Here is a 24,881-nt window from a genome sequence, read left to right on the forward strand (position 1 = left end):
TAACCATTATATATGTATATATATATATATATTTTTTTTTTTTTTGGGCATTTTAATCTCGGAAAGTCAATTACCTTGCACCATTAGTCCAAAGCCCATTTTTCATCTTAAAATCCATTAAGTAGGAAAAACTAAAATGCAACTTCAACACAGTCATGGGACACCATAAGCAATAAACACTAAAAAAAGCCACGGAAAAAAAAAAAAAAGATAGAATGTATATTTTTTAAAAATTAATTTTTATTTAAAAATATAAGAAATCATATTCAATTTATAGAAAATTATAAAAAAAAACTAATAAATTTTTTTCTGAAAGATTTTATTTTGCAAAACTAATTTTAAATTTAAAAAATCTTTTAAATTTATAAAAATCTAAAAATTATAATTTTTATGCAGGACTATTTAAAAAAAACATGAACTTAATATTAAAGCTTTGGAATTTTTTTAAGTGAATATAACTTGAAACTATCAATATAAAAATTTTAAAATGTTATAATTTTTTGTTCAAATAAAAGGTAGATTTTGTTGGATAAATAAATTAAGTAAAAAGAAAATTTTGGTAGGTAACATTTGGTTTTAAGACTAAAGTTTTTTAAAAAGAAGTTATATAGGTTTTTTAAAATTTATTTCTTTTTCTTAAATAATATTAACAAAATTTTAGTACGTGTTCAATATTTTTCATAATTTTCTACAAATTAAGTATAATTATTATATTTTTAAATAATTATTAATTTAAAATATTTTTTTGGCATTTTTAATGATTATTATATATGAGCTCCTATAACTCTAACGAAGTATCAGTTTAGTCTCTCCTACTTACCTGTTTCTGGTTGGAAAATGGGTTGGGGTAAAAGAAACTGACTTCCAAAATAAAAATGCTAAAAAATAAAAATCAGGGCTAAAAATAATCTAAAACGAAATAGAAAACATAATAAAACAGCTTTTTAATAAAATTATGTGTGTTTTCTATGCTTAATTTCATCAAAATTCATTCATAGAAAATATATAATTGGACTTAAATGGTTCATGTTGCAGTGTAAGACTTCCTATAATTTTGAGGGTAAAGTGTCAATTGTATAATAGTTTAAAAGTCTAATTGTATAATAGTTTAAAAGGTCTGAGTGTATTTAAACCTTTTTTTTATACAAAGAAATTGCATGACGAATCTTACAATTGATTATTTGCATGCATATTTTTGGGAGGTGTCAACGTTTACATTTAAAAAATAAAAAATAAAAAATAAAGAAAGAGAGAAAGACCTATACAACCAATATATATGTAACTTAATTTGGTTGATTAAAATACAAATACTCCAAATTAAAGATTATTAAGTGGTCTCTAAGGCGACTTCCTAGTGGTAAAATTCACCGTTTTCTCTGGTGCTTTGAATCCCCCATCCTAATATCAAGAGCAACAACAAAAAGGAGGAAACAAAATATTAATAAAGTGCAAAATATTGAAAGTATAAATTATTAAAAATGCATCTGAATACCAATCAAATGGAAATTACATGGGACTACTATTAGCCTCTCTATATATCAAGTTCCCAATTGAATTAAATTGTAAAAAAATGATAATTGTTGTATATTTCTATAAAATTATAGATATTAAAATGCAATCAATTTTTTCAGAAAACTCACATTATTAATGCATCAAGATTAATATTCAATAATTACAATTGTATATAAACAGTCATCCACTCCACCCTTCCCTTTTCTCCAAAACCATTTTACTTTTTCTATAGACTTCTTTCAAGTACCCTTTAAACCTATCCAAATCAACTCTAACATTTTGCTCTTTGAGATACATGTCCATAATCTTAGCAGACCATTTTTGTCCTATAAAACCTACAGGGTCTTTTATAACTTTATCATCCCTGTTATATTTCTCTATCAAGCTACTTTCATTTGCATTAATCCTATATTCAATATACTCCAAACCCATAGCCATGGCTGGTTTGCCGAAGCATGCCCCCGCGACCCACTCATTGCCAAGAGGCACCACTTGCACCAACACCGATCCTGGTTGGAGAAATAATGAATGCGTCAGCCCTGCTCCATGGACTCCGACCATTGCATGACTCGAACTCACCATCTCATAAGCTACACTCAATGAAGTATTGGCCATTGGTTCAAATACAACTACATCAAACCCGATCTTCTTTGCTTCTTCCTCCACTTCATTCCGATTCAATATCAGTCGACCAGTGGCCCCAGTTCGACCCACCAATATTAGACGTGGCCGAGACTTGGCAAGGTTGGACGGTTGGTCATGGTGGTGGTTTCGGCTTAATGTCTCAGCTAGGAAGGCATGAAAATGGGCTAAGGATTTTGGGTTTGGTAATAAATTCGGATCTATGGTCATGATCCCATGAGATATGAGGCCCACACTAGCATAAGGAAAGCAATGGATCCGTTTGTCATTGTCCAAGGTTATGATTGGATGCTTGCTTAAACTTTGTAGTAGTTTTTTATACTTGTGGACCCACCAATCAGGTGATTCAGATATCACAAGGACAAGGTCTTGACTGTTATAGATGGTGTTGATGGTGATGTAGAGAGGAATAAATCCATCACTGATCTCGTGGAAGTAGTTTCCATTATAGCCTGTGTATCCTCCTGCACTGAATACTAGAGCTGGGGCCTTATGTTGGACTTGACATGGTCGGCCTAATGGGCCCAAAGTTAGGACAAACTCCTTGATGTTTGACATTGTAAAATTCTCCGATTTTCGTGCATAGGGCCGGACCTTTTCCAGCAAAACTGGGCCATTTGGTTTCATGACATGGAATGTAGTGGTTGTTGGATCTAAAACTGTTGGACTGTTAATCATGCAGATGTCATAAGAAGGATTAGAGCGGTTGCATGTGATTTGTGCTGCTGGGGGAGATTGCAACGGAGGAGCGGACATCATATTCCCTCTGCCAATTTCTTTTTGAGTCGATTATATAGAAACAAATAAATAAAGCAGGTTAGATTTGTTTTTTTTTTTCTTTTTTTTCTTTTTTTTTAATAAACAAAGGTACAGTAGTAAAAAATTTGCAATATTTTGAATATTAAAAGGCCCGCTTTTATTTACTTGAATTAATTAATAACAATTTTTTTAAAGTTTATATGCATAGTATGTTGCAAAATCATTAAAAAGTTAAGAACCCTATGGATGATTTGGATTGAATGGACTATAAATGTAATAGAATAAATTGCAGGTGACAGAATATTTCATTTTCCAACTTAACTTGTAAACTTTGATAACCTTGAATAGTTTTAGCAACCATCCAATCAAAGTTAAGTTGGATACTTGAATACTTAAGTTGGATAGTTACTTGCATGACTACAACCAGACATTTATGGTCAAGTTAAGTTATGTCCATCAAAGTTAACTTTGATTGGTCATATAAAAATTACCAACTTTGTTTTCCAATTTGTTTATGAATTGATATGAATATCATAAAAAATAGGATAATATATTAGTGGTTGAAAAATGAAGAAATTAGGATTTATTATATTTCAATACCTTTTAATTTAAAAATTATCTTTTCAACTCTCAAGTTTAAATTATTACAATTTAAATTTTGAAATTTCAATTTGTTGCATTATAATCCATTCTATTGATTTGGCTAACTACATTTAAGGTTTGGAAAGTATTAAAATGCAATTTTTTGATAGTAGAAAGTGCAAATTGAAATAAATTAAAATTAGAGAGCTTCAAATGTAACAAACCAAATTGCATTTTAATATTTGTCAGTTAGGAGTCACGTGGTATGGGGATTAAAATTTGAGGTCATGTAAAATTTTAAACTCAAGCATTGAAAATGCAATTTGCCGAAATTAGGGGGCATTAAAATGCAATAAACTAATATAGAATGCAACTATGGTTATGAATTTGGACACCAAATTTTATTTACCATATGGCAGTATATGCATTAGCAGTTGACAACAAATATACACAAAGTGAATCTAATAACACACTATTATATCACTTGATAAACAAAATTTAGTGGTCAAATTTGATAGCTGTCGCATTATTGAAATAACTATAGGTAAGTAAATGTTCAAGTGGAAAATTGAAACTGTCAAGTGAAAATGACTCGGTAACCCCTCATATCTACATGACCTATGAGGTCTTAAATTCAAAATACCAAGGAAAATTGTCGGGAACTGTTGTAAATGATCAAAAAGGAAAAAAAAAAAAAGAAATGAAAAAAAGGGAAAATTGAAACTCAATTCCAAGCTACTAAAATAAATCATATTTGTTGATCACATCCAAAAAATGGGTAATAAATTGTCATTCTTAGTATTATTATTAAGTACTGTTTAACCCCAAATTTAAAATTATAACAATCTTGCTGGTGGCACCAAATAATTTTAGCAAATAATGTTGCATTATCTTATTGGTTTATCTTGAATTATATATTCTTTTAAAGTTAATTAATTCACATTTAGCTTATATTTTTATTTATTAATCAATAACCTATATAATTGCTCAATTTCTATGCCACATTGGTAGACATTTGGGTAATCTATATTTGATATTTGTACCACTGCTGTATAAAAAAGGAAAAAGAATATAAATTAATAGTATCTCAGATTCAGGATTTCTTACCTTGAGAGTTGATGGTTGAGAGATTTCCATTTAAGTTGAAGGTGGAATTTGAGAAGAAACAAATCTGTAGAATATCAAAAAATATGAAGAAAATAACCAAGCAGGATGCCAGCAGGCTTATCACCACTGTTGATGAACCTCTTTTCTTCATTGCTTGTGATTTCTCTTGATATACAAATACTCTGCAGGCATTACTCTCTAATCACAATTTTCACAAAGATTAATTGGGTTTTGCAAATATTTTTCATTCTTGATTTGACAAAATGCATCAAGGGAAAAAGAGAGATATGTACCTGACTTTTTGATCTTCTATATGCTTGGACAAGGTAATCTACATGAGTATATCTAAATACACAGAGAGAGGCTGCATTTGGTTAGTGCAGTCTCGTATCGGTCTTAAAAAATAAAAATAAGAAAATATATCATGTATCCATCTCGGAGGCTAGTTAGGTACATTAAAGCAAATAAATGGCAAGTTCGAATTCAATGATGGGTTTTCGAAAATAATATTAATTTTTGAATTCAGGCTTGAAAAAGACTTTGAAAGCAACATCTCAACTTTTAATAGAGGCTGCGGTTGCAAGATTCTTTTTGGACGGTGAGAACGCAGTAATGTGGCACTGCTTAATTGGCTTGGACAGACATACATGCAAGTCCTCTTCTTCAGTTGTTGGGTATTGTTTTTGGTAATAATTCTGGTGTCGGGTTTTGTAGATAAATTATATAATATATACAAACCAAGTGTTGCATTATGGCTATATATATATATATATATGTATGTATGTATTAATTAAATGTATACATGACGATTCTATCATTGGTCCTAGAAATCGTGTATTAATAAATAATACCACCATAATGTTCACCAAAAAAACAAATGATACCACGATATAATATAAAATAATAATAATAATAATAATATAATATCACATGCTTACGTATACATATAATCATGGTTTAATAAATGATACCATTATTGATACAAAATCTTATCAAGTCAATTTGTTAAGCAGGACTAGATTTCATTGAATTGAATTATTTTAACTTTAATCCAATGAACTTTAAGTTAAGCTCAATTTGATTGGACTAAGATTTAAAATAGTCTACTCCAATGTAACAAATGGATCCTATGCGTATATATCATGCTTTAATGGCTCTGTTTGAGTTCTAAACTAATAAAGATGTTAAATTTTGGCATTCTATTCTAAAAGATTAACCATTCAAGAGAATAATCCAAACCTACACATAATCATGCTTTGATAAATAATACCAATACTGATACAAAATCTTATCACACCCATTTGTTGAATAGCACAGGATTGAATCGAATTGGTTATTTTAACTCTAATCTAATCAATTTTAAGTTCGGCTCAATTTAATTTAACTAAGATTTAGAATAGTCTAATCCCATTAGTGAACAAACAGGTGCTATATGTACAACATCACGCATTAATGGCTCTGTTTGCGTTATCGACTGATAAAGGTGTTAAAATGTGCCATTCTATTCTAAAAGGTTAACTATTTAGATGAATAATCCAAACCTCGTATATAACTAGGTTTCCATATTTCCATATTTAGCTGTCACTAACCTCCATATACAAGAGTTTATAACTTTTCCTATATCCCCCCTTCTAGTTTCCTCTAATTACCTATTCAAAAACATTTGATAAAATATGGAGATATAAGAGAGTAGAAGAGTGAAAAATAATACAAAAGATTTAATGTGATTTGGTCAAATATCAATCTATATTCACAAAACACAAAATACCAACGGCTACATTTTCATTATACTTTCTTGCTCGTTTACAATACATGAACAAAAACCAATATCTATAGGTGCATAGAATATTTAATTAAGGAAATAGAAAATATGTAATAAAGAAACAATCAATTACATGCAATACAAAGGAATTAGTTATCATAATTGATTGTGTTAACCCTCGAATAGAGCTCTCCTATGGAAAATCTTTAATACTTCCCCTCAAGTTGGCACACTAGAAAAATTGATTAACTTGAACAAGATAATGTCAAGCAACAATTTTAGATCTCTAATAATGCAAATCTTCAACATGGCTTCAAGTTTTATTTGAAAACTCCAATTGTAATAATAAGAAATTTTACGTATAGAATGGTACAATGTGTCATATTTACGTATTGGTGAAAATATGAATGACAGAATGCATGAATAATTAGCATTATGCTAATATTAATGGAGATATATACAAAACGAATATCATATAAATATGAAAAATAAAGTGCATGAATGGAATGGATATCGTGCAAATATGATGAATAAAGTGGATAAGCAGAATTAACATCGTGTAAATATGAAAGTAACAAAATATAATCAAGTATGAGATTAATAGGTCCTTTTGATATGCTCTAATACTATGATAAGGTATGAAGGAACAAAAAGGTAGAAGAGAGAAATATAACATAAAGGATTTAACATCGTTCAACCAAACATCGACCTACATTCACAAAACCGAAAACCTAAAGGACTACATTTTCAGTATATTCTTTTGATTGCTTACAATATGATGTGATTTCGTTCAAGCCCACACAGCCGACAACCCGCTGGGGTACCGACCTGATACGGATGAAGATCGGGCCTATCACTAGAGCTCAAGCTAAGAAGTTTAGGGATTATCTTGCTGCCTTTATCCAGGGCATAATCTATTCTCAAGAGGGTGTGTTTATTCCTGACGAATCAAGACATGTTTTGAGCATAGAAGTGGTGGAAGTCGATACTGGCTCGGATAGCGATTTTGGTACTTTTTGGGAGTTCGGGCAGCATGAAATGGTTCTAAATATTTATGGATTCAATTCATATGTCTAAGAAGTCATGAAATTAAGTCAAGGCAGCTTCAAAGGCAAACAAACAGGTGGTGTGCGCATGGGTCCAAGATTTGCCAGGTTTTATGTATTTTGTGCTGGCTTTACTGTATTATGCTAAGTTTGTTTTTTCTTTTTCTTCCAAGCACAGGCAACGTGTGAAACTTCAGGATCAGCTTATTTGACATCCTACAAAGCATATTGAAGCTAATTTAAAGCTCAAATTGATCAAAGAATGGTTTAATCCAACTTAGTCAAAAAGATAGTATTTTAGTTTCCTAATTTGATTCTACTTTTTGTTTTAGGAAAATACCATTCCTTTTTGGTTTTATTTATTTATTTGCTGGAAAAATAAAGTTAGGAAAGTTATTATTTTATTAATTTCATTGTAAATTAATTAATTCCTAATTCAAAATAAAGGAATTAATTAATCCAAATTAGATTAGGAAATGAGTGAGAATTTCGGCCACCATAGGAAACTACTTTGTATGGCCTATTTTCCCTTTTCTTTCTAGGGTTTATTTTGTGACTTTGTAGCCTATTTAAAGGCTTATTTTTCAATAAAAATTAAGCTTGAATTCTTTTTGTTCTTTTGAACACCTAAAACACCATTAGTGAATAAGTGTTTTAGTTTGACTAATCAATAGGCCTTCCATCACCTATTGTGACGTCTTCATTATATACCAAGGTTTATAATCACATGCTGGTTAGGGGTCAAGGTGACCATTAGAACTTGAACTTAATTAGATCCGGACTAATATAATATGGATTTAGATGTAGGTCGTCCTAGGTTCGTATCACAATACATGAACAGTCACCAACATTTATATGTGTATAATACATTCCCCTTAAAAATCCCTGTCTCTATTTTCTTTAAAGAGTGATAACCAAACCCTAGATAGATCCTACTAACTTTGTGGGATTCATCTACACTAAACCTAATATTGATTATTATAAATCTTATGTAATCTCTTCTTTTTCATATCTTCTATAGTTTGTTTCTCGCTGGGGATCTGTGAGACCTTGAGCCCTAAAGAATGTAAGGCAAGAAAGGGCAAGAATATTGAACAATCTCACATTGCTCAGGAAGGAGATGGTTAAGTGATATATATGTGTATAGCACTTCTCCCATTAGTATAAGGCCTTTAGGGCAAAATTAGGCCCAAAGATAATATCATACTAGGGGAGCTGAGTCATAGACTTAGGGTATTACATAATAGTATAAGAGCCTGAATCCAAGTGAAAGTGTACCATGAAAGACGTTAGGCCTTAATGAGAGTGGATTGTAAGACTTGTGAGTTTTGAAGATGTAAGTCAAGAAGGAGAAAGACTAGTAAACAATCCCACATTGCTTAATAAGGAGATGGTTAAGTGGTGTATATGTGTGAGCATGTCTCCCATTAGTAGGAGGCTTTTTAGGCAAGCCAAGAATGGCTTGGGTCAAAATAAAATTGTGCGAGCTAGTCCAAAGTGGACAATATCATACTAGTCAAGTTGGGTCATGGACCCGAGTTGTTGCAAAATTTGATTATGGAGGACACGGAAATAGTTTTTACAAAAACATAGTTTCTAATGGATATAAAAGAGGATGATGTGGTTGACCAACTGAATCTACAATATAGTTTGTAAGCTATTGTTCATAGACAAGGTGGTTAGTAACAATGCTATGTTTTCCTTATTCAAACTAGTTGGATCATCCAAGGGGTGTTGAGTTTTAGTAATTAGAGAATGAAATCTTCTTTTTCAATTTGGATGTGAGGTGGAATTACAAAAAGTAAAGGAACGTGGGTCTTGGTGTTTCAATGGCCATATCTTCCTGTTTCAAAGCTAGGAACTGGAGATCTTGCTTGATATGTTGGAGTTGAAACGTGTTTAGATGTGGATTCAAACGTTTAGATTATCGACGAAGTGGTATTTTAATAAACTAATTGAAAAACTTGGAAAATAACTTGGCGAACTAATTAATATGGATCTAAGAGGCAATTCTGGGTATATTTTCATAGTAGTGAAAGTTCAAATTCATTTTAATGGGAATAATCCTTTAACCGTAGCTTAAAGAGGAGAAGTCATCGCTAAAGACTTGATTACTTCATTTATTATTGAAATGAGAAGAATGTTTAAAAAGAAAAGAGGTAAGAATAGGTGCTAGTAAGAATTAAGACCCATTGTTCTAATTTGGTTGTTCTAGTTTGGGTGTATCAATAAAGAATCTAAAGCATCAAATGGGGCAACATGCTAAGGAAATTAAAGAGAAATCTAGTCGATCTTTTCCTAGTGACACTAAGCCTAATCCAATGCAAATTTTTTTTCCCCCATTGAATTGAAAGATGAAAGAGTTTTTTATGTTACCCAAGTTAAAGAAGGTGAGTTTGTCTGCAAATCTTTTGGTGGTAAGATTTCTTCTATTGAGAATGTTGTTAAGAAAAGTTTTATTGTTGGTGTTGGTAAAAAAATTTTTGTTCTTAAGGATGGCGTTTGTGTTGAAAACCTTTGTGTACATAGTTGATTCTAATTTTTTTGATATTTGTAAGAATTATAAGTCTTTGAAAGATGATTTAGTTGAAAGTTATGATGAAAAAACTCATGATGAGGGTGCTTATGAGAAAAAGTCTTTTACTGTTGGTTATTCTTATGATGTTGAGCAAGGTGGAATTGTGGACTCTAAGGAGCTTGTAATTAAAATAGATGAGCCTAGGGATAATAAGACTTTGAAGTCTAATTGTAAGATTGTCCCAGGTTTTATATATTTTTCCTCTAAATCTCTTATTATCCACCCTTGTCTCATCCTGAAAGAATGTCTAAAAAGAAAATGGATGACTAATTTGTCAAGTTTTGGATCTTTTTAAGAAAATTCATTAATATACCATTGCTTGAGACTTTGCAAAGAATTCTTAATTGTACAAAATTCTTGAAGGAGATTATATCTAAAATGAGGAAGTTAAAGGTGTATGAGATTGCACCATTGACAGAGCAGTGTATCTTAATTCTTAAGAAAGAGCTACTTAAAAATCTTAAAGATCCGAGGAGTTTCACAAATCCTTCTACCATTGGTAATTTAAAGCTCAAAAGGGTTTTGTATAATCTTAGTTCGAGTATCAATTTTATAGCACTCTTTGTTTTTAAGAAATTTGATTTTGGAAAAGTAATACCTTCCAATATTACTCTTCAAATAATGACTCAATCTCTTTCTACTTCATATGGCATTCTTGACGATGCGTTGGTTAAAGTTGAAAATTTTATTTTTTTGATTGACTTTGTAGTCTTAGAAATAAAGGTTGTTAATCATGTGTCTATTATCTTAGGTATGCCATTTTAGCTATGGGCAAAGCTTTGATTAATGTTGAAAGTGGGCATCTCACTTTGAGCGTTGTTAATGATGAGGTCATGTTTGATATTAAACATAATATGAAATTTTCAAATAAAGTGCAATCTTGTCATAAGATTGAGGTTATTAATCCTCTAAAGAAGTCAGTTTTTCTTAAGATAAAGCCAAGTGAGATTGTTCAAAACAAAAAACGAATGATTAATGATTGCCACAATCCAAATTCCTAACCAATTAAGCCAAAACTTGATGATTGTTTTGATTCCCACAAGTGCATGGATTGCTCTAGTAATAAAGATAATGAGTAGAGTATCATTCCTGTGGAGATTGTATAGACTTGCAAAATGGGGTGCCAAGTACCATAATAATCAATACCTAATTTTATTAAGGCACAAAATGTACATGGAAATTAAGCTAATAACTAAATACTAACCTAATATAAGGGAAAAAATTGGAAAGAATATACATACACCATTGATTATGCAAAGAAATCTATGAATTCAAGCATCTGGGACCTTGATTTTACTTAGACTTATCATGTGACTATGTAATTTGGCAATTAAAAACCAATTCCAATATAATTATCAACAAAGGATTCCTAAATTTGCCCACTCTTTTTCTCGATGGTAAGTAAGATATCTGGAAAATTTACTCAACTTGAAAAAAATTTTTTTTTTTCTAATTCTACCAATTAATTATGCACTTAAGTACTCTTTCAACTATCTAAGCTAAACTGGTTCTTACAAACTCAACAAAAGCTAAGATTAAGGTTACCTAAGATCTAAATAGGCTTTTCAAGCTCACAATAGTTTTAGGATTTTGTTTTTATATTCTCAATCTATCAAATTAGGCTTATCCAAATACTAATTCTTCAATTTAAACAACACCCAAGCAGTTTCTCAATCTAACTAGGTATGTTCATCAATTAATCCAAGGAAACGCAAATAATTGTATAAGAATTTAACCATCAATAAACCAAATTAAATCATCACACTTCAAAGCTAAAAAATCCAAGAAATATCTACACAAAAAAAGAGTAGAAAGATTGAAGAAAACTAAAAAATGATCACTCCTCCACGCTAACCCAATTCCTTGGATCTTCAAAAAACTCCCAAATCCAAGATTTTCTCTCACTAAAAAGCACTATCTCTCTCTAAATTTGATGGTGTGTGATCTTCTTCCAAGAGTTCTCCTAGATAACTAGAGCTTTTCTCTCTAGATTTGATTTTTCTCTCTACAAAGCTCTCTAAACTCTTGCCTCCCAAAAACTCTTTCCAATTTTCTTGACTGCTTATTATTTTGCATCTTTAGAAAAAATATATAGCCATATTCTTAAGAGCTTTTCTTAATCCTAACCCTAGATCGCTTATTCTTAAGATCTTTTCTTAATCCTAACCCTAGATCGCTTAATCTCCATCCTTTGATATTTATCATTAGGTATCTTCAAAATAAGCACATGCAAATCACATGCTTCACTAATGACCTAGCCTTGAGCTTCAAGAATCAAAATTCTATATTCCATGAAGGGTTTACACATGAGAATGGGTTGGAAACAAGGCATTTGGTGAAGCACTTGTTCTAGTAAAGGGAATACGAACAACCTCATTTTACTTTGAACAAGCTTGGGCATAGGCACCTTAGATTCCATGTGGGCATGCCAAAGCTTCCTTCTTTTCTTAACAGGAATCACCTAGGCATCTTGATTGGTGAAGTGGTGTACTTCCTGGCTCATTTCCAAGGGTTCAATCTCCATGTCCATTGCTTAGTTCAAAAGAAATAGCTCAAATAAGCTCCAAAACTTCAATATTTAGAAAATATTATTCAAAAACCTCAACTGAGGTTTTCCTACAAAAAGAGAACAAAACATATTGAAAGCAACCAAAAGCTTAAGAAATTAAATAAATAATTAAGTTTAAATAGACTAGATTAGTGAGTAAAATGCTCTTTAGTCAAAGAAGCCTAACCATAAGATTTTCCATAGAGTTTTACTTAATAGAAGAATTCAAAAGATAATTAATAACAAGAGTAGTTCGCGTCCTATGGTTTTGAAAGTTCAAGTTAGTGATCCTAGAGCAGCTTTAGAGAGTTTTGTTATGAAAAATGTGTTTTATTTGAGATATATAAATCTTGAAGAGCACAATGGTAGTTTTTTTAAGGTGTTTATTAAGAAGATCAAGAATGGTAATAGAATTATTGTCAAGTTGGATTTTCTCTAGCATGAATTTCTTTGGTTTCTTCAAAATCGTTACCAAGCTAAGTCTAGATAGAGACATTAAACCAAATGCTTCTTGTGAGGCAGCCCAAGTTTCCAAATCATTTTTCTCTTTACTTTTAAGTATTTTCTTTGATTTTTTGACTTGTTTTTAAATTTTCTTTTAGTTTAAGCAATGTTTGAAGTTTGTTGATTTTGTTTGTTTTTAATTTGTCGAGTAATATTGTCTTTCTTTCTTTGTAAGTTTTAATCTTTTGGAAGCTATTTTTGTGATTTGTTTTTAGCATTATAAGATTATGAGGATTGAGAAATTGCTATGGAAGGGCATTTTTTCAAGTTTGAAAGCATTTTTATGAAGTTGAGCAAAAATAGGTTCAAAAAGTGGAGTTTTGGTCCAGTTTTTGGCAAAAAAGATAGCCGAGCCAAACACTTAAAATTTTGTTCCACAAGCTTAAAATTCAGTGGCTACACCACTTTTCAGCCCATTAGACAAGGAAGTTTAAAGGTTGGCATGCATAGTTTAAAGAAGCAAGTGGTCATGCCAAAATGAATGAAATTCATCCTTACATGTAGCACCTATGGTGTGTGCCCTTTCAAGTTTTGCAGTGGCCACACCATGGAGCCTTTCTTTTAGATCTTGAGCATAATATGTGGTTTGGCCCCCTTTCCATTGTTGTGAGATTTCCACTTATAAGTATACAAATAATACAAAAATGGTTATGGGAGTAACCAAGTTTGAATCGAAGTTAGATTGAATTAATTTGCCTTTTTGTAGTTTAAATCTAGTATTATATAAATTTGATTGTTATTGTAAGAACCAATTTTAATATCACCTCAAAATCAAAAATACAAATATTATTCAAATCAAAATAGAATGAAAAGAATACGAATTGAATAAAATATTTGAAAGCTATCCTTGTGAATAAAATTCACAATACGAAATAAATCAAAAAATACAAAGAGATAGGAATTGAATAGCTCCATCGAATACAAAGATTATGTCAATGACTCTACTATCATTCTGGCCTTAGTCCTACTTCAGTGCCCTTTTTTTCCTTCTAGACTTCCCAAGCTTCAAATAAACTTCTTCAGTGGTGGAGGAATGATGACGGTGGCGTGAGAGAGGGGAGATGGCGGAGATGGAAGAGTAGGAATCTGCTAGTGCTTGCCATGGGAGGAGAAGACTTGATTTATAACCTGTATTAAAACCCTTTTTATAGATCTAGAGTTTCCTCCCTTTTTCCTAGTTTTCTAAATTAAAAAATGATAATTATATCCTATAATATCTTTAGCTCCTATGTTTTACTGATTCCATCTAATATCCTAAAAATAATAAATACAAAATCATGATAATAATATATTTTACTTAGCCACCAAAAAATTATGCTGCTAGACTTTAAACACCAATTACGTTTTGGGTTTTGAATGGGTAAATAAATGAATTTGGGCTTGACCTTTTTAAACTTCATTTCTTCTATATATTATCCTTCCAAACCATGCAAATCATTGAGCCATCTATTGGATTCTGATATAAACTTAGGTCGACTTGCTTCTAAATCCATATTAAATTATCTCGAATTAAAATTAAGTTCAGATTCTAATGGCCACATTGAATGCCTAATCAACTTATGAATAGAAACCTTGGTATATGTCGAAGACATCATAATAAGTTTTGGATTATCCTATTGATAAGTCAAACTAAAGCACTCATTTTCTATTCGGTGTTTTAGGTGTTCTAAGAGAACAAAAACAAATCTTTCTCACAATAATTTTTATGAATGAATAATGTAGTGCTGTTTATTGAAAAAATAAGCCTTTAAATAGGCTAAAGTAACAAAAATTAAAAGCCCTAAAAATAATAAGTAAAACCGGCCAATATAGCTAAAACCATGATGTGGCCAAATTTCATAAGTCTTTCCTAATATAATTTGTATTAGTTAATTCCTTAATTTTGAATAAGGAATTAATTATTTTACAATAAAAAAATATTAAAATTTAACCTTCCTAAATAAACTTATCCAGAAAATAATTAAATATAAACAAAAAATAAAAGACTATTTCCTAAACAAAAGTCAAATTTCAGATTTAGAAAATAGTTGACTAGCTTTCCCAATAAGCTGTCTAATCTCCAGCTAATTTAGGCTCCAAATCTGATCCAATCTTGTAAGATGCCTAGTAGGATTAAAACTGGTCCTTACACATTGCCCTTGATTGGAATGATCAAAGCTTGCTTGGATTGCAAGTAAATCCCCTTCCAGTGCCAATCATGCAAAATCCGGATAATGTGGAAGGTTGGACACTAATGACATACTTAGGCACCCTTACTTCTGCCTTAGCATGATTTCATGGTCTCTTGGTGATCTCAAACACGTTTGTAGGCCAACAAACTCGCCCCTTGCTATCGAAGTCCTCAAATACACCAAAACAACTTCTAGGGTCTATTTCTGTCTTCACAACTTCGATGCTTAGCGCAGGTTTAGAATCTTCTATGACCTTCTTGAGATTTGATTACTCTTTGTATGAAGGTAATAAGATTGTCCTTAAACCTCTTAACTTGAGCTCTAGTAATTAGTCTGGTTTTCAGTTGCACAGGATCAACACCCCAGCAAGTAGTTGGATGTAAGGGTACTGGCGAATTCTCATTACATTCCTTCTATTGAAACTTCAATCAAATATAGCTTCAAAAATGCTAAGTCTATTCAAATATACTGACTTCAAATAGATGCTGGAATCAATCCCTTGATCATTTGGCCATGAAATTTGATAGAAATAAATTATCCAAAAAGAATTACTAAAACATTTCACTTGTAGCTTCAAATATAATCAAAATAGTAACTACTTTGCAGAAAATTAGCATATCCATTATAGTAAATATAGTAGAGAATAACTCTTCAAATCTTCCAAATAAATAATCAAGCTTTTGAAAATCATATATGGAATAGAAAATCAGCAACTTAGCTTCATTAATGCTCCATAAAATGTTATCTCACCATATTTTTTCTATAAAAAAAAATCCAAATTAACCTCAAAATAGATATTTTAATCTTTTTACCTAAATACAATAAAATAGTGAAATATATAATATATATTTATTCTAATCAAGTACAAATAATTAAGAAAATAAAAAACAATAAGCTGGCCTATAAAATTGTAATACTGAACACTCATCATACCTCCAACTTAAGATTTGCTAGTCTTTAGCAAATAAAAAGACTAAAAAGTAAAAACAATAATCAATTAATTCTTCAAAACTTATAACCATTAAAACCATAGCTAAGTAACATGATATAGGCGCTTCAAAAATTGAATATATCATCAACTCAAAAATAGCATATAAGTAATTATGCAAGTAAACACCTTATTTTCATCCAACATAATCACCACTTCCAAAGTGTGCATAAAATTAACTTTAACAATCAATATCATGCACTTGAATAAATCCATATTAATTAGAGATTAAAGATTAAACTATAAACTTCATATGCTTGACATAATCAAAACTCTCCACTAATATAGATGTATTGCATCATCATGAATCAATAAATTTTTATCTAGCTTGTAATGTAAAGGCCAAACGGTAAAAAGGCTAAAAGAAAAGGACGGGAAAATAAGTAATAAGAAACAAAACTTAAAATCAATTGTCAATGAATTTATGCTTTGAAAGAATATTATATAAGAACATTGTATTCTATCTTCAAACTTATTTTCCATTTTCCTTACTTCAAATATTTAAACTGCCTATTACTTCAATAATAAACTCAATTAACTCTCAACTTTCATCTTAACAACCTTTTACTACTTTCAATATAAGGCAACACAACCCTTTTATCTTAAAATAATAATAATAAAAATCAAAGGCTATTATTTATTTATTTATTTATTTTTGAGGGATATCATCATCTATTTAATAATCATCATCATTGGTTTTTTTTCTTTTTCTTTTTTCTTCTTTTGGATTTATTTTCTCCCATTTTTATCATATTTCTTTCAAATTTTTATACCTTTTTTTTTTTAATGATGATTAGTTAATCAAATGAATTTTGATGATCATATAACTTAATACCTCAAAATTTTGATTTCAAATACATTTACATTAATTTATTTTCAAATGCAAGAAAAAATTACATATCAAAGCCATAACCGTGCATAAACCATACCACCCCAACTTAATTTTTCGCCTAATCCCTCCTAATCCATATCATAAAGCATATATTCATATCAATTCAGTATTAAGCTCTCTTTATAATATATAAACGGTAGATAGAATATATCATTTGGGCTTATAATAAAGGCAAGTAAATGAGTTTAAATGATAAAAAGTTTTTAAATATGTATCTTATATATGCATCCATATTAAGACTTAAAATTTGGAACTAAGGATATAATAATGATATAGATAGCTAGAAATGCTTAAACTCATAACAAAGATGGCCTAAATTACTTTCTCAATGTTGCAATACTTTAGGATTTCATCTCAATCATTGAGCATGCAAGTTCTGGTCCTTGACTTAAATAACGACTCCAACTTCATGCAAATCTTCTTTAAAATACAATCTGAATCATTCAAACTTTATTAGGTACTAAAATTTTTTTTAGAAGTAATGACACATTGAATATATCTAAGGCATAAAGCATACATAAAAGCAATTCAACTATTTAATTATACACATATTGAATTAAATTTTCACAAAATTTCAAGTAAAAGAAAGATCATTTACTATTTTTACTCCCTGTTTCAACTTCAGAATTGTATACTGAAAATTTTCCAACAAGTATAATATTTAAACTTCTTCACAATCTTGAAAAACTAAAAAAAAAAATTAAAAACAAACTAAAAAAAAAAATAAATACTTAAAAACTAAGAAAGAAGAATTGATAAATATGAAAGAAAGTAAAATAGAATAGAATTAAATTGAAGAAAAACTCCCTTTGAAAAATTGATTGGTACCATGAGGTAACCAAATTTATTTACAAGCTTCCAGTTCACAAAGTTATGCGTCCATACCATATGACCCATTAACATTATTCATTCATCCATGCCTAATGATATTGGCAAATGCTCTTCATAAAATTTACCCCTTAAATCAATCTTTAAGATCAATTTTCTACCAAATCCAATTCAATCTCATTCTTGATGAACAATTCAATTTTCTTCTTTCAATTACCTAAAACACAAAGTGAAAAATTTAAATAATACTAATAAACTAGAAAATAAATAAAAACAAAAACATAAAAGAAATAAACTTGGGTTTCCTTCTAAGAGCGTTTATTTTGAATCTTTAGATTGACTCTAATATTAAAACTCTATCCGAGATCAAATGGATAATTGCTTCCAACTCCAAAACAATTATAAAAGAATGTATTAGCTTTATGTCACTAGTGTAAATCTCCTTTATATAAAAATATCTCATCTATCTCTACATTATGGAATACATTTTCTACCTTTAAAGATAAAGTAGGTTGTGAAATATAGAAAATCAACTTCCCTTTGACAATTCTAAATACCAAATACGCTTTCTCCCTTTCATCCATTTTAATAACAAAATAATCAATAGGAAATAAAATTTCTGAATTTGTAATTCCACATCTTCTAAAATTTCTAAAGGTTTCTTGATAGAATAGTCCGCAATTGTAATGTACCATGGGTAGGCTTGGAATCTCTCATTCTACTTTCACAAAAACTTTATAAAATATTAAATTTATACTAGCTCCTAGATGACATAAACAATTATCAAATTTAATGCAATTAATATAATAAGGAATAGAACAACTCCTTAGATCATTAAGCTTTGATAGCAACTTGTGACGTATCATGGAACCACATTCTTTCTTTAAAGTGACGTCTTCCATCCAAAAATTTTGATATGAATTTTCTTGGGTCTTGTCTTGTTTTTATTGAATTGTGAGCTTTCAACTTCTTCAAGTTATAGTGTATCATACTTTATACCTTGAGACTTCATGGCATCACTTAAATTATCTTCGGAACTCCCAAAACAAAGATAAAAAGCTTTTTGTCCAGCATCAATGTCTCCAATTTTACTCTCAGGTTTAATGCTATAAATCGGGCTATGAATTGAATCTTAAGCTGAAATTTTACGTGAATCATCCTTAATCACTCCATAAAATTTCAAGTTCATCAAATATCATTTTCCCATCCAAAGATCCATTTAACCCACTGCTGTAATATACTACACTGTTGGATTCTTTGACTTGGTGATTTAGGTTTTGGCCTCCTTTATCATCCAACGTGCTTACTTCAATGCTTCCAATTGCTGAATTGGCTCTTCTCAAATGTGGGGGAATATACTTTGAAATCTTGAAACTACACAAATTGATTTTGTCTCCAAAAGTTCATTCAAAGCTTGATGAACATCAATGTTGTCCACTTTTGGTCCTTCTACTTGGGTAAGTTTGCAATGATGCTTTCTTCATCTTAAAATTTTACTTCTTTACATGTTGGCACCTTTGAGATGTCTTCTTGAGTATCCACATGCCCTTCTTCCTGAATTTGATCCTTCTTAAATTGCTTTTCATCTTCCAAAACAATGATTGAGCTTGCTCATCTTGGATGTTTCTAGTTTTCTTCTGTGAATAGAATTGTTGTATTTTGTGACTCTATTGTTTGAATCATTTCTTTCATGAACTGTTCATTTCAGCATCCAATTTAGCCACAACATCATCTACTTTAGACATAAAAGGCTCATAATAATCTTCAATATCAAAATTAGAATCATAAGAAATATTTGACTCGTCAATTTATGGTGGTTGGCATTGTTGTTTGAATTGATTTGCTTGCAAGACTTCTTGAATTCCTTGGTTGAAAGCATCCTTTTCAACCCTTCATCCTCAAGCACATTGAATAACCACTCCCTCCGAAATAAAAAATTTTAACATAAGGCATTCTTTGTTGATCATGAAAAGTATTAAGATAATTCACATTAGAAAATTGAGCACACTTATTTCTCATCCTACAATACCTTGTTTCATGATTTCCCCCCATTTTTTACATGACATGGATTGAATTCCATAATCCTCAGATTGTCTTCGGTAGTTACCTAAATTCTCAATTTGCTCACCGAAATTATTAATTTTAGCACTAAGTTGAGCAATCATGACATGGTGTTGAATACTCAAAGCTCTCCTTCGTGCTTGAAATTCGTAATTCTCAAATCGATTTTGATAATCTTGTTAATCATACCTTTGAAATTGCATGGTTGACAAAATGAACATAAGAAACTAGAATTGGAAAATAAACTAATGAAAATTAATAATAATAATTTATTTATTTATTTTATATGTGCAGCTATGAAGGATAACAAAAACAAAAGTTAAATAAAGATAAAATTCAAAGCTAGTATGCGGCCAAAAAACTAGATAGTTTAAAAAATAAAACCTAATAAATTCAATGCAACTTCTAAATTCAAGGTGTGGTATGAACAAAATCAAACAATGCCTACCTAGGTTTTAGTAATGTGGCTTAGATTATGTCTAATGCTAAATAGATTTTTCAAAATTCAAATAAATCTAAACCTAACTCTATGGAATGGCCAATCCATGAATTAAGAAAAATTTATGCAATGGAATGTGGCTAGACTAGAAAGTGAACAAAATAAAGTGCCCAAGACTCACATTGAGCTAATCCTAGAACTATGATGTGGCTTGATGCAACTGGGTGACAAATTGATATGCCAAAATGAAAATAAACTAAATGCACACCTAATTGTACAATTAACCTGATAAGAACCCCCTGTACCCGTACAACCTAAAACTCGCTGAGGTGCTGATTCTGTACAATTGAAGACGGTGCCAATCATAAGGGCAAAAGCTAAGAGATTTAAGGACAACCTAGTTAGCTTCACACAAGGTGTTATTAAATCTTAAGAGGGCATGACAATACCCGAAAATCCAAAGTCCGTCTTATGCATCTAAATTATGAAGGCAGCAATGGAGCGGGGAAGTTATTTTGGTGCATTTATGGACTCCGGGCAGCAAAAAATGATTTTTTTTGCTTATGAACATGATTGAGCATTCTGATGGCCATAAAATCATGCCAAGGCAGAAGCAAAGTTGTTCATCAACCATGTTGGTGCTGGCTTTGATCTTTCTTGTTGTTCAAGCAAGCTTTGCTTATTCCAATCAACGGCAACGTATGGAAACCAATTCTAATCCTATTTGGCATCCTACATAGAATATTAGAGCTGATTTGGAGCCTAAACTAGCTAGTTATTAGACGAAGACAGCTTATTTGGCAAACTAGTCAACTAGTTTCTTAATTTGAAACTTTGACTTTTGTTTTGGGAAATAGTATTTTATTTTTATTTTTATTTATTTATTTGCTGGAAAAATTACTTTACCAAGGTTGATATTTTATTATTTTTGATTGTAAATTAATTAATTCTTATTCCAAAATAAGGGAATTAATTAATCCAAATTAGATTAAGACATGTAGTAGAATTGACACCATGGAATTGTCAATGTTGGCCGGTTCTAACCTATTTCTCTTAGGGTTGTATTTTTGTTATTCAAACCTATTTAAGCGCTTATTTTCTCAATAATATACAATACATTATTCGTATAGAAAATTATTTGTGAGAAAAAATTCTCTTTGTTCTCTCTGAACACCCATAATATAGAATAGAGATCGAGTGTTTTGGTTTAACTTATCAATAGGACATCCATCACCTATTGTAGTGTCTTCATCATATACCAAGGTTTCTAATCACAAATTGACTAGGGGTCAAGGTGACCATTAGAATCTGAACTTAACTTCGATCCGGGCCTAATTTAATACTGATTTAGGAGCGAGTCGACCTAGGTTCGTATCATTTGGTATCAGAGTTGAATTTTGTTTAGGTTTGATCTATTTTATTTGCTTTGTTTTGTTTTGTGTTAATCTATAATTTTAACATTAGGTTAAGGTTGTTTCCTATCTATTCACATTTTACATAAATAAATAAAAAGAAAAAAGAGATCTTTCATTCATAGCCGAATTAGGTCCTTTGTTTTAGCCAAATTTGTTGCTTTCTAGTTTGTTGGTTGTTTTACATATTAGTTCTTAGTAATTTGGTTTATTGTTGATTTATATTTTCTATTTTAATCTTAATTAGCTGCATTCATATATTCAAAAAAAAAAAGAAAAAAAAAGAAGAAGAAGTGGAGTTTTAAGAACATATTGCATAAACCTAAATTTTTGCAATTTGTTTTTGGCTTGGAAGTGGTTTGGACTTTTGTCAATTTTTTGGTTTTTTGATTGCGGTTTGTAGTGATTCTTGTTACGGGAGATTGTGTTGATATAATTCTATGAGTGATCAAAAAGGAAAAAAAAATAAAGAAAAATAAAGAAAAGAAAAGCCAATGTTTAAAAAAAAAAAATTGTGTAAAGACCGATTGTGTGGAGTGTTTCAATTTGGAGAAAATTCAATTATGATTAATGAGAGTTGCTGTTTAATCAATCTACTTTGGTTGCTGCATATTTGAATTTTGTGTACTAACTTGATTGGATTAAAATTGGTTAAGGGATTTAAGACTTAAACCTAAATTACAAGAACTACAACCAACAATCACTTCATATGTTCTTCGAATTATTTCTTGTTTGTTGTTTGAATCTCTTTTCTAAATTTTATCTTTGAAATTTTGGTCCTTAATATTCTGGTCTATTCCTTATTGAATCCAAAATATTTCTTGTTAATCTTCATTGTTTTTGGTTAGTAAAGCCGAGACTAGCTTTTATCTATTCACTTAGAAATTTTTTACTATTTGTTCTTTTGTTTTAGTTTTATTGATAAGTTAAATTAGGGCATACTTGTGATCTAGTTGCTATTTAAGTGTGTTTAATTAGAAATTTGAGATAATTCTTTAAGTGGAAAAAGGCAAGAGAGTGTAAGCTTAAAAGAGAGTCAAAAGCCAAAACTAATGTGAAAACACGAGTGAACGAGACCTTTTTTAGTGAAACACGTAGGCGAGTGAATTTAGTGAGGTTCTTTGCATTATTTTCTTTAACATGACAGATTCAAGAATAAGAAGAGGAGGAGATTCATTAAAAAATCTTGAAGACAAATCCTCGGGATTCAAAGTAGATACTAGAGCAACGGAAAGTAGAGGAGAACCTATCGAAATGTTGGCGGTTTTGGAACAATTACAAAGTATGAATGCTCAGTTTGATCAACTAGATCAAAGGATGTTCAAATTGCTTTGATCAACTAGATTAAATAATCAACATATTTGAACATTCTCAAGGTAGTACGAACCCAAGGCAAGAATTCCAAGGAGGTTGAGGTCGAGATCGAGGAGGCCACAGATGTTTTAGGGAAGAATTTGGAGTAGGTGATTTTGAAGATAACCTACAGGAGGAGTTTGAAGATATTTTTGTACTCCAAGGAAGGCAAATTTGTGGGAGATGAGGATGATGACCTTGGCAATAGTAAGATTAACATACCTCCATTTTTAGGTAAAAGTGATCTGGAGGCTTACCTAGAATGGGAAAAACACATGGAGATGGTTTTTGATTGCCATAACTACTCCGAGGGAAAGAAGGTAAAATTGACAGCTTTGAAATTTAGTCATTATGCATTACAATGGTGGAATAATGAGCAAGGTACTTAAAGAAGAGTTGGTGATGAACTGATAACCACTTGACGACAAATGAAAGGAGTCATGAGGAAGAGATTTGTACACGTGTTCCTAAAACTAAAACAGACAAGTTAGATCAAAAAGCTAATGTGGGAATCCTTTGTTTGTTATAGCGGTAATACAAAAGGGTACAGAGTGTATCATTTGAAGAATAACAAGCTGATCGTTAGTAAGAATGTTAAAGTTGATGAAGCTGCTATTTAGAATTGGGAAAAGAGTGAAGTTCATACCTTAAAAATGAATTTTATCCAAGAACATGATAAAATTCAAAAGGAGGCAGATTCAGATGATGAAAATGCTATTGGAATCTTAAAGTACAAAATCCTTGATTGATGTATATGAGATATTCAACCTAGCATTAGGTGATCTAATTACTTTCTATGATGTAAATCAATCTGAGACATGGAGAAAGGCTATGGAAACTGAAATTAGCATGATAAATAAAAAAATCTATACTTAGGGATTGGTGAACAAACCTCAAGGCAAAAAGATAATTGGAGTGAAGAGGGTCTTTAGAACCAAACTCAATGCAAATGGTACAATAAACAAGCACAAGACAAGGTTGGTAGTTAAGGGTTGCGTGCAACAACCAAGTGTTGATTATGGATATATATTTGCACCAGTTGCAAGGCAAAGCATGAGACAATCACGTCGCTACTAGCTCTTGTTGCTCAAAATGGTTGGAAAGTATACCATTTAGATATGAAATCTACATTTCTAAATATTTACTTGCAAGAAGAAATGTATGTTGAACAATTTGAAGGCTTTATTGTTCAAGGAAATGAAGAGATAATTTACAAGCTACATAAGGCTCTTTATGGCATGAAAAAAGCTCTTAGAGATTGATATAGTATAATTAACTCACATATTATGGAAGTGAGAATGAGCCTACTTTATATGTGACGTTAGATTCAAATGATAAAAAATTAATTATTTCTCTGTATGTTGATGACTTGTTTGTTATAGGTAATTCACAAATTGTGTTAGAATTTAAGTCTAAAAGGAAAAAGGTGTTTGAAATGTTAGATTTGAGATTAATGAACTACTTTCTTGGCATGGAGATATGTCAATCTAGTCATGGCATTTTCTTATCCCAAAAGAAATATACTATGGAATTACTTAAAAAGTTTGAAATGGAGAGGTGTAATCCAGTTGATACTCCAATGGTTCACATTAAATGTTTGAACTCGAAGATGGTGTTGCCAAGATTTAAGTTTCAGCTTATAGAAGCCTTGTTGGGAGTTTGCTATATTTATGTGCTTTTAGACCTGATATTATATT

At 30.6% G+C, this 24,881-nt stretch overlaps 1 protein-coding gene across 3 annotated transcripts; it reads right to left on the bottom strand.

The window, feature by feature from the left end:
- Positions 1–1,515: 1,515 nt before the first annotated feature.
- Positions 1,516–5,236, bottom strand: LOC107428967 (xylan glycosyltransferase MUCI21). 3 transcript variants are annotated; one of them, XM_025078154.3, is made up of 3 exons: positions 4,896–5,236; positions 4,603–4,800; positions 1,533–2,930 (listed from the first exon to the last, which is right to left on the bottom strand). In XM_025078154.3, exons 2-3 carry the CDS (start codon positions 4,751–4,753, stop codon positions 1,693–1,695), a joined length of 1,389 nt encoding a protein of 462 aa, XP_024933922.3. In that variant the 5' UTR covers positions 4,754–4,800; positions 4,896–5,236; the 3' UTR covers positions 1,533–1,692. The 3 variants fall into 3 exon arrangements, with proteins under 3 accessions (XP_015895062.2, XP_024933922.3, XP_024933921.3); XM_025078153.3 differs by having other exon boundaries at positions 1,535–2,930; positions 4,603–4,784; positions 4,896–5,234; XM_016039576.4 differs by lacking the exon at positions 4,896–5,236 and having other exon boundaries at positions 1,516–2,920; positions 4,603–4,734.
- Between the last annotated feature and the right edge of the window lie 19,645 nt (positions 5,237–24,881).

Source organism: Ziziphus jujuba, chromosome 12, assembly GCF_031755915.1.
Source record: "Ziziphus jujuba cultivar Dongzao chromosome 12, ASM3175591v1".
Lineage (NCBI taxonomy): Eukaryota > Viridiplantae > Streptophyta > Magnoliopsida > Rosales > Rhamnaceae > Ziziphus > Ziziphus jujuba.